At 33.5% G+C, this 10,416-nt stretch overlaps 2 protein-coding genes across 4 annotated transcripts; one reads left to right on the forward strand and one right to left on the reverse strand.

Moving 5' to 3' along the window:
• Positions 1-221: 221 nt before the first annotated feature.
• Positions 222-3,017, forward strand: LOC105780206 (glycerol-3-phosphate dehydrogenase [NAD(+)]). Of its 2 annotated transcripts, none has more exons than XM_012604399.2 (11): positions 222-618; positions 823-899; positions 982-1,054; positions 1,173-1,390; positions 1,484-1,591; positions 1,760-1,823; positions 1,905-1,942; positions 2,021-2,141; positions 2,226-2,280; positions 2,359-2,407; positions 2,547-3,017. In XM_012604399.2, exons 1-11 carry the CDS (start codon positions 453-455, stop codon positions 2,703-2,705), a joined length of 1,128 nt encoding a protein of 375 aa, XP_012459853.1. In that variant the 5' UTR covers positions 222-452; the 3' UTR covers positions 2,706-3,017. The 2 variants fall into 2 exon arrangements, with proteins under 2 accessions (XP_012459853.1, XP_052485582.1); XM_052629622.1 differs by having other exon boundaries at positions 488-618; positions 743-899.
• A 77-nt stretch (positions 3,018-3,094) lies between these two features.
• Positions 3,095-7,311, reverse strand: LOC105780207 (uncharacterized). 2 transcript variants are annotated; one of them, XR_008195315.1, is made up of 6 exons: positions 6,852-7,311; positions 5,899-5,935; positions 5,533-5,769; positions 5,375-5,422; positions 4,580-4,746; positions 3,628-3,760 (listed from the first exon to the last, which is right to left on the reverse strand). XR_008195315.1 is itself a non-coding variant. In XM_052629623.1 (5 exons), the coding sequence occupies exons 1-5, from the start codon at positions 7,151-7,153 to the stop codon at positions 3,278-3,280; spliced, it is 1,107 nt and encodes a 368-aa protein (XP_052485583.1). In that variant the 5' UTR covers positions 7,154-7,310; the 3' UTR covers positions 3,095-3,277. The 2 variants fall into 2 exon arrangements, 1 of the variants encoding a protein (XP_052485583.1); XM_052629623.1 differs by lacking the exon at positions 4,580-4,746 and having other exon boundaries at positions 3,095-3,760; positions 6,852-7,310.
• Between the last annotated feature and the right edge of the window lie 3,105 nt (positions 7,312-10,416).

The following is a 10,416-nucleotide window of genomic DNA, read 5'->3' on the forward strand; positions in this document are numbered from 1 at the left end:
CAAAAATTTAATGACGAAAATAAAAGCGATTAAAATGAAAATAGCTTAAAAATTGGATGAAGATGAAATTGAAAAGAACTTTTTATGACCAAAATCAAAGCAGGTGGGAGAGTAGTTTGTAAAAAAAAAAAAAAAGTTCTTTAGCAAAGTAACAAAAACTGGACCTAGACATCACAAAAATATTGGACTTTAGCAAAGCAAGGTTCCATCAATAAATAAGAGGTAGTTTTGAGGGATTTTCATTTTCCAAAGTAGTAGAGTTTTGAGATGGTGAAACCAAAAAAAAGTATAGGATCGTGTTCGTGTCTGTCATTTATTTCCTAGTTTCTCGTGGAAGGAAACGCGTCTGTCTAATGCACATTCTCTTGCCATTAAATTATTATAATCTCTCTCTTCTCTAACTTCTCTCCTTCATTTGCTCATCGCCACTCGTCAATCTTTTCTTTCTTTCCATGGGTGACACTGCAACCACCCATCACACTAAATCTGCAAACAATGGTGCTAATGATAATCAAATTGGGTTTAAATCAAGGGTTTCAGTTATTGGTAGTGGCAGTTGGGGAAGTGTTGCTGCTAAACTCGTTGCTTTCAACACTCTCAACCTCAGCTCTTTTCATGGTTTTTGCCTATCACTTTGTTTTCTTTTTGTTGCTTTTTTTTTTCTATGCTATTTGTTTCTTGCATTAAAAACTAAGAAAATATCAGCAAAGATGTTAAATCGTGAAATCCATATGGTTGACAGATGAAAACTTTACTAAGCTATGTTGTACAAGTATTGGAGAACTAGGACTTGCATTTGAGTTTCTTCTAACGAAATTTCAGATGAAGTAAAGATGTGGGTATTTGAGGAGACATTACAAAGTGGTGAGAAGCTCACAGATGCCATTAACCGCACTAATGTGAGCCATTGATGCCATTCATTTGCCGTTTATGTGACTGTAAATTTCTCAACTTGTAATTGGATTTGTTATTGTTTTATAGGAGAATGTTAAATATCTCCCTGGTATTAAGCTGGGTAAAAATGTCATTGCAGATCCAGACCTTGACAATGCAGGTAGCTAAAATCCAGTTCTATTGTAATTTGTCATAGTTTTTAGTTGATTTAGATCTTTGAATGCTTGTACTAAGAGGAGGATGTTCACTTTGTTTACGGTCATGACGTATATATCCAGTTGAAGATGCAAACATGTTGGTTTTTGTCACCCCCCATCAATTTATAGACAACATATGCAAGAGCCTTGTGGGTAAAGTGAGGAGTGATGCGGAGGCTATTTCTCTTATTAAGGGGATGGAGGTCAAGATTGAAGGCCCTTGCTTGATCTCAACTTATATTTCCGAGCAGCTTGGCATCAATTGTTCCGTTCTGATGGGGGCAAATCTTGCGAATGAGGTAATCAGCTGATTTTAAATTTTGCTCAAGAAATCCACTTACACAGACATTTCGCCTTCGGTTTTGTTAAAAGGTATTTGGTTGAGTCTACAGATTGCTGAGGAGAAATTCAGTGAAGCAACAGTCGGGTATAGAAACAATAGAGAAATTGCAGAACAATGGGTTCAATTATTTACTACCCCTTATTTCATGGTTACTCCTGTAAGTAATTTCAATGTTAGCATACAACTTACGGTTTGGGTTGCCATAAGAACTAGTCTTAACAGTTGGATAAAGTGATATGACTAATCATTTGTAGGATGAGAGCATAAATGAACAAACTATAATTCATTTTTAAGAAACGTTTCTGCTTTTTGTGTTCATGAACAGGTGCAGGATGTGGAAGGGGTTGAATTATGTGGCACTTTGAAGAACGTTGTGGCCATAGCAGCTGGTATGTAGTGCAGTAACATCTTGCTTTCATCTTTGTAAGTAGCTTAGGAACTAACAGTGATCCTACTTTGTAATGTTACAGGTTTTGTGGATGGACTTGACATGGGAAATAACACGAAGGTTCATACTTCTGGTTTTATAACATCTATCTTACCAATTTCCACGCTGTCTAGTTTCTCATGTCATGCATATTATTAGGCTGCGATTATAAGATTTGGTCTGAGAGAGATGAGAGAGTTCTGCAAGCTGTTATTTTCATCCGTTAAGGATGATACCTTCTTTGAAAGCTGTGGAGTTGCTGATGTTATCACAACATGCTGTAAGAAAACAGATATCTTCATACCTTCTATTCAAAAAATTAATCCACTTTGATACTCAAGTCCAAAACTGTCCTTTGCTGCAGTCGGGGGAAGAAACAGAAAAGTTGCCGAGGCATTTGCTAGGAATGGAGGGAAAAGGTTAGCCTTAAAACATTTGGTGCACAAGCTTAACCCGGATATAAGGCAAATTGTGACACTACTGTTTCTTATCCACAGATCCTTTGATGAGCTTGAGGCTGAGATGCTGCAGGGCCAGAAATTACAGGTAAACCTTAAACAAATAACTCCCGTCCTGAAAATAATGGAAAAATAAAATTCAATAGGCACAAAATGTTAAAGTTCTCTAGCAGTACTAGAAGTGTATGCTAAGTTTGTTGATTCCAAACTTATATTCTTATGTTTAGGGGGTAACAACGGTACGAGAGGTCTATGAAGTTTTAAGGCACCGGGGATTGTTAGAGTTGTTTCCTCTGTTTGCAACAGTGCACGAGATCTGTAGTGGTTGTCTTCCACCATCAGCCATAGTTATATATAGTGAGAAAAAAAACATTTTTCCTGTCTGAGGACTCTGTACATTGCCATGGATAAGACTAAAATCTAGCTCAAGTAGCGTCCTTCATTTGCTCATCAGTCAGTAAGCATAACTGAGAAGATCAAAAGCTTCGGTAACTAAGATCACTTCAAGTAAAATGGGTTTGACTGCTACAGTTTAGGATGGTAGGAAGCTTTTGGGTTAACTCTAAAAGACTTTTTGACACTTGCGAAGGGTTGCAAATCTGGTTTTTACTGCTGCTTGTTCTCTTAAGATGATTAATGCCATGTAGCCTGCATAATAATCAGCTTACTGTTGAATCGAAAAACCAAAGCTTTTACCAGTTTGATTCCCAATTTTTTTAGCCCAAGGAAAACTAGCTTATGTTTGCAAGAGAGATCTCAACGGCCGAAACACAGGTCAAGCAAAACACCAAACTCATATTTCATGCCATAGTATAATCAAAAGATATTGGGAAAACCAAATACAAAGCCTCAGACGCCATAAGAATTAATAAAGAACAAAACCAGATTTAGTTCATCACAACATGAAATGTCAAACACTTGCATGGAGTTTTTTTTTCTTTACACGAAAGTAGTATCATCACCCTGTTCGTATTCTATCCAACAGATCAACACTTTTGCGAGCTCTTTCCAACTGATGGTCAACGTTTTTCCGGGACTTCTCATGGCAATCCACACTCCTTCGAGACTTTTCCAATTGATCGAAAGAGATTCTTAGCTTTTCTAGCTTATCCAAATTATTAGACTGGTTTTTCAACTTCTCAGGCCTGTCAGTGCTCTTCCTTGGTTTCTCCCTTCGATCAGTACTCTTCCTTGAAACCTCAAATGCATCAGTACTTTTCCGAGACTGCTCAAATTGGTCTGTGCTTCTCCTAGAACTGTACCTTTGAGAAGGAGATTTCTCAACAGTTGATATGAACTTCTTGAGATGTCTTATATACTCAGGGTACTGCTCTAAATCACAGTGGTTCCCTCCTTTAAGCCATAGAGGTTCATACTTCTCTTTGCATAGTTCCCAGAGTTGCTTTCCATGGGAGCAATCAACAACTTCATCCGAAGTTCCCTGCACATTGATATAAACAGACTGGTCTCAAAAGCCATAACTGGTGGCCTATGAAATCATTTTCACCTTCTATGAGGTAATTTGCAAACAATATTCTATGTGGTAGTCATTTACTAGTTCAATAAATGAAGACAAATACAAAGGAAACCTTGACAGTCAAATCTTATAAACTATACTGACACAGGTATGAGAATATGTCTCTCTCTATATATGGAAAAGCAATATAGCACACGTACTCGTATTGGATTTACTCTGGAGTTTGAGTAAAATAGATCAAATATTTTTATGCACTATGAAAGTATAAGGAAGCCAACAAATTGAAAATTTTGATCATAATCCGGAATCATGCATTAAATTGAATATAAGGATGAGGATAACTAACCTTAAATACAACCTACAGAAGATTTACTTGACTAAGAAAAAGGAGCGCACTGTCTAATGGAATTATCCATATATGGCAGAGAAGCAGAAAATTTTCAACAATGTCAACTTAAGGCAAGGTTTCCAAACCAAAATTCAGGCATAGTAATCTGGGTTAGCCATCAATGGGGTCCATACAGACCATTCTTTTCACTTCAAGATACTGCTCAACAATCCTCCCTAGATATGGATAATCTGTCCTAACAGTAGCCAATTTATTTGTCCTCATAAAAGTAAATTAACAGAGATTGATATTTTTAATTCTTTCTAGGTAGCAAAACAAGGGTGTGGAATCTTCATCGTTTCCTATAGTTATTTGTTGACTATCTGAAGAATAAACTAATAACAAAATGATGGTAAATCATAAAGAAAACAATGGTTCAATCATGATCCTCTTACTTCTTAATTTACACCTCAGTAGAGAAGATGAAAGGGTGTTTAAGTTGCAAGAACTCTTAATTCTATGGACTCCAATTAATTTACTTTGTCCGGAATGCCAATCCTCCAAAACTTGCAATTATTTACCCATTGCCAAGACAGCTATCTTTTTGTTTGTACTTGAGACACTGCATGGGCCAAAGTTCAATGCAGATCTATATTTTGTCAGACTTGACTGAAAGAATTGGACCTTCAAGAGAAACACCGTAGCACTAAACATGACAAAATCAATGATCAGATATGACTTTATGTGAATCAAAACTGTAGAAAGGTCTACAAAATTCATTGATAGCCCCCCCCCCCCCGCGCCAATATTTTCATTCAGACTGCAGGCCAAAAGCTCTGATCATCAATTCATCATCCAATGAAAGTGGATCCAGGGAACTTTGGGTAAGAACAGATAAGTTATTACAACAAACATATCAAAGGAAAATGTAGGGGAAAAAATTAAAATTCAAGATATCATATGAAGAAAATGTTGAGTGTTGCTTTAGTATGTCATCTTTCAATAATGGGGGTATCCTTTCAAGTTTCAACCTAAAAAAGTTCAAAAGTAATTTTGGACTTTGAAGAAATAAAAGAAAAATGAGAATTCTTTAAGTTCCATTATAATTATGAAGAATTCAATGTAAAAAAGATAAGAACAATATAAGTAACATAATGGCTCAAACATAAAGAGATATGTCTGCATGTGGTAGGCTTATGAAATTTATAATATATGAAGTCTTATAGACTGTCAGGATTACAGATACTTACATGAATGATAAGAACCGGACAATTGACAAGTGGAATTTTATCAATATTCTGCAAACAAACAGCCCAAAAAAGAACACATTATTTTTGCAATATTCACATAAATAAATCCTTATTAGCAGAATAATCTGGAGAAGCAAACTTATACAGCTTTCTGTTACCTTATAAATGTCAAACCAATATGTACGCTTTACAGGATACATTACTCTTAAACCAGAAAGTATGGGACTGTGCAAAACAACAGCTCTTAACCGAGGCAGTCGAGCTGCTAGATCCAAAGTGGGGCCACTACCAACAGATTGACCATAGAGGATGATATCTTCCTGTTTTGTACCATAGCTCTCTTCAAGACATTTATATGCAGCTTCAATATCTGCATATGTGCTCTGCTCACTTGGCTGTAAAAAGATAAAAGTAAGAAAGAGCTTTATATAATCCTATCACCTTAGAGATAATAACCATATCTTTTACAGAGAGATAACTTTAATTTTCCTTTCCTTTCAAAACAATATGTTTATTTTATATACCTTTCCAGAAGATTGTCCGTATCCAGAATAGTCATAGCTGCAGAATATCACAGAAAATCTATTAGAAACCTATACACCATTAGTTTATTTAAGGAGTAGCTAAACTGAAGTTTCTTCAACGGATAAGAAACATGCACAAAAAGGTCATTCCAAGACATCAATCATAATTCCTAGAGGTATGAACAAACAAATCCATCATTTCTCCCTTTGGCATGGTGATAGCTTCTTGCACCAGACGGTAAAATATTCACTTAAGGCTAAATGAAAATGATGAAACCTTAATTGCTAGCCAATGAAGACCAATTTACCAGGTTAAACTAGCAATTCTTGGTTATCCAGATTCTTTACTTTTTTACAAAAGTAAATGTACTCAACACATATTCAGATATGGTATTGGCATACAGTCCTTGAAAAAAACATAGAAAAATTTAAGCATAATCGTTGTAACATAGTGGCAATGTAATGGTAATTAACTATAAAGTATCAAGACGAACAAGACTAACAGCAAGATCTAATCCGTCTGATTTCATCTAAGCTAACATAAAAGCAATGCAAACCCATAAACTGATTTCCATGTTTAATATCTAGCAACATCATCTCCCAGAAGAAGATCGTTCAGCTCCTTTCCAAATTAAATCACACTGTTAAAGGAACCAAATAGCCAATAAAGTTTGCATACCACCAAACATATCTAAATTTTCCATCTAATATCACCCACTCAAAGCTCCTTTCACATAGAAATCTCCATTTCTAGTCGATTCAATGAATTCAAGAACTAAATAGAAACCCAGGTGCCAAGAACCATAAAAAACATCAAGGAAACAACAAAAGGTCTCACACTTGAGAAAAATCAGTACACACCACACACCAAATAAGAAAGAAGAGTTGCAAGCTTTTTACACGAGAAGAATCAGCAAAAAAAGGGAAAAAAAACAGCTGGAAACAGAGTATACCCCATTAGATTGACCCTCAAGTGGATGCTCAATTCGATGAAAAGCTCATACATCTGACCCAGATCGGTAGCGTTACCATGAGAGTAAAGCAAAGTCGAAGTAGCCATAGGATGCCTGATGTAAATAGCTACAATCTCGGTGCCACGCCGAGTTGGAAGCTTAAGAACCTCAACGTTTTCTCTATGAGGAAAAGGAGTTAGAAGCAAAAGACCAGTTAAATCATCCGTTACAACCTTGTAGGAAGGTGGGTTTGGTGGGAAAAAAGCAAACTTTGCCGCCATTGAAGACGTTACTCCTCCCATCTCTGCTCCTTTCTTCTCTGTGCTTTTTAGCTTTGTTGATTTCCGTCAGATGCAGATAAACATTCCTTTCCTTTATTTTGCTTTTAGTTATTATCGTTTCTCCTCGACATCCAACTTTTTTCAGAGCCAAAGTAAACAGAGGATTTTGCTCTTTTGGAGTATTTAAAGCCATAGAATAATTAAATGAAAATATAATATAATTTTTATAGATAAATTATTTGATAGATTTAAGGTTGACTTTTAATTCTAAGTTAAGGTTAGTGGGATAAGGTAGCTTATAGCAAGTTAATTTTATGTATATAATTCTAGTCAATTTTTTAATAAAATGTTATAAAGTTTGTAATTTCTTCATTATATTTTATCAAGCACGTAATTAATTAGAATGTCAAAGTTCAAAACAAAAATAATATCATACACATATGGCTGGATCCCTCTTCCCATTTTCTTTTTTCCTTTTTATTGAAACACACTATAAAATGAAAATTTTGCTAAGAGAAACCATTTAATCTTCGTGTAGCAGTTAAAGTTAAAATTTTGATTTTTTTTCCCTTTTCTGTGGAGAAATAGATAAAAGAGAGAAATGGAAAATTATGGAAAATAAATGTTGGCTGATAATTATGATTCTCAAACAATTTAGGCTCCCTTTAGCTTTTGAAATATATACATTCTTAATTTCAGAAATAATTTATAAATTTTATTTTTTGAAAATAAAGAAATAAGTTTAATGTAGGCCTGTTCATAGGTCGAGTTAAATGGTCCGCTCGAAGAGTGGGAGTGTTTTAGTAAAAATATAGTCCCGAAAAAAAGCTTGGAAAAAAAAGGCCCGTTTAGAAAATATTGTAAAACAAAAAAAAAACTGTTGTTTTGTTATTGTTTTACTGCTATTTTTTACTGTTTTGTTGTCATTTCACAATTATGTTACTATTATTTTGTTGTTATTATTTGGATATTGTATAATTCTTATTTTATTGTTAATTTTAATACTATTTTAAAGGCATTTGCTTGTTAAATTGCACCTATCTTAGTATTATTTAAGTATAAAGATTTTTTAAATTTATTTTTAATTTGTTAGGAAACATTTATTTTAACATTTTTAGTATATGATTATATTTCTTATTTTTATATAAAAAATTTAATATGGGCGAGCAGGGTTGGGCCCACGTTTTAACATTTTGATCCGATTTAAACTTGAGCAAAATTTTAGGTCTATTTTTTTATTCAGGCTCAGACATACCAAATGGGCCTAAAATTTTGTTATGGCCTAGCCCATAGACATTTCTAGTTTGATGAACAAGAATAAAAATTTGTTTTCAATAATAAAAACATTTATATGAATTCAAATCAATGTACCATAATTGATATTTGAAAATTTAATGAAAAATATTTTTATGTTTATATGAGTTTTACGAAACATTTTAAAAACTATTTTTTTATCATATTTAGTTTTACAAAAAATTTAGTAAAATAATGAAAAGAACTTTTATTATTTTCTAATTTTTACATATTTTTATTTTCCAAAATCATTTTAATCAAACACGTTTTTTTTTCCTTCATATTTTTATTTTCCAAGAAAACGAAAATGACCTCTGTCTTATAAAATGAAACTTAGTATTTGAGAAAGTATTTTCTATCCTCCAAAAGTCAAAAAAGGAGGAAAGTGAATGAGAAAATTAGTGCTTAGGGAGAGAAAGTTGAAAAATTACAAAAATTCAATTACATGAATTCTTATGAATTTTAAACTTTAGATTTTTAATTTTAATTTATATTTTTAAAATTATTTTTTATCGAATTATGAATTTTAAATATTTTTAATTTAGTGTCGAGTTAAATTGGAACAAGAAGTAAGTTGGGGGTTGAATTGAAATTGTAGAATTATTTTTGGACTGATAAAAATATTAGACTTTTGACTTTGAAAAATTCTATTTTTAGAAAAATATGATTTAGCGGTTGGTTGTTAAGCATGATTCTAGGCATAAATCATGTGAAATTGATTCTTTGAAAGGTGTATATAAAGGCTTGTAATTGTAGCATTAGAGAACACTTGAATTTAAAAAGGAAATTAACACATTATTGCGTCAGTAGCATTTGAACATTCTGTCGTTTATTTTATCTTTTTATATTTTAGTGCAATTGCTGTTTTAGTTCCCTCCCTTCTTCACCTATCATCTTTCATTAAAATTCACTCTTATAATCTAATCAAGTATGATTAATTTCATGCTCAACTAATCTTTATTTAACTTTAGGCCAGTTAACATTTTGGTCGAGAATCGTGAGAAATGAACTCGTGCTAAAACCTTACAACACGATATTCATTATCTCTCCAGAATATGGGCTAGTTATAGTGTCCCTCAAAGTTAATTCAATTTCAACTCAAAAAGCACTCATTGGGTTGGAGTTTTTGGCGTACAATTGGTAAAAGGAGTCAGTCGTTTGCCGCATTAAGGTTTCCGAGAACAAATTGGCGTGCCTAGGTGGGAAAAGGCTAGTTGGATTTTGTCAAGGGAGATAATAATTAGATTTAAATGACTCATGCAGTTGAGGTCGTTAATTTGAGTTGGGCTCTTGTAGATCGCAAGACTGGCGAGATCTTAAATTATAGAAGCGTGTTACGCGGTTAGATAGTCGATAAGGGTTGGTTTGCAGGGCGTCTCAGAATCAACTACACAAGAAAGAGTTGGTGGTTAAGGATTTCTTAATCGCTATAACCAACTTACCATTTGGAAGGAAAAATTTACTTTCAAGGATCGATTCGAGTTTGGAATATATCGAGATTAAGGCTAAAAGTTTGCATATTTGATTATCTAATTTAATTTTAGTTATTTAATTTTATTTTACATTTATTACTCAACTGTTATTTTGTTCTATTTATTTATATATTTTTAAATCTAATCAATTAAAACCCCTTTCGTTTTATTTTCAACACAACATGTTACAAGTCGTGGGTACAACAGCTGCCATGACTTTGGAATCTGGTCACGCAAAAAAATGATATTAGGAATCTCAATCCCTGTGGGATCGACCCTACTTCTCTATACTACTGTTTAGTTTAGTTAGTGCATAGGAAATTTGTAACAACCCGTTTTCAATGAAATCGGAACAATGGTTTTGGGACCACAAATCCTAGTCAAAAAATTTATTTTAATATTATTGCATGGTCTGCGTTATGACAGGAAAGACGTATGAAAATTTTATAAGAAAATTTTATAGATTTCATGTTTAATTGTCAGTAAGGACCAAATTGCATAAAGTGCAAAAGTTGAATT

The sequence above is a fragment of the Gossypium raimondii genome, chromosome 4, assembly GCF_025698545.1.
Source record: "Gossypium raimondii isolate GPD5lz chromosome 4, ASM2569854v1, whole genome shotgun sequence".
Classification (NCBI taxonomy): Eukaryota; Viridiplantae; Streptophyta; class Magnoliopsida; order Malvales; family Malvaceae; genus Gossypium; species Gossypium raimondii.

What these genes read in the sequence shown, in the direction of transcription:
- LOC105780207 (XM_052629623.1), bottom strand. Translation starts at nt 7,153, where the DNA reads ATGGGAGGAGTAACGTCTTCAATGGCGGCAAAGTTTGCTTTTTTCCCA. An exon ending in ACGGACAATCTTCTGGAAAG is followed by an intron (nt 5,770 to 5,898) that starts GTATATAAAATA and finishes ATCTTTTTACAG; the next exon opens with CCAAGTGAGCAGAGCACATA. An exon ending in GTCCGGTTCTTATCATTCAT is followed by an intron (nt 3,761 to 5,374) that starts GTAAGTATCTGT and finishes ATCAATGTGCAG; the next exon opens with GGAACTTCGGATGAAGTTGT.
- LOC105780206 (XM_012604399.2), top strand. Translation starts at nt 453, where the DNA reads ATGGGTGACACTGCAACCACCCATCACACTAAATCTGCAAACAATGGT. An exon ending in ATGCCATTAACCGCACTAAT is followed by an intron (nt 900 to 981) that starts GTGAGCCATTGA and finishes ATTGTTTTATAG; the next exon opens with GAGAATGTTAAATATCTCCC. An exon ending in CGTTGTGGCCATAGCAGCTG is followed by an intron (nt 1,824 to 1,904) that starts GTATGTAGTGCA and finishes GTAATGTTACAG; the next exon opens with GTTTTGTGGATGGACTTGAC.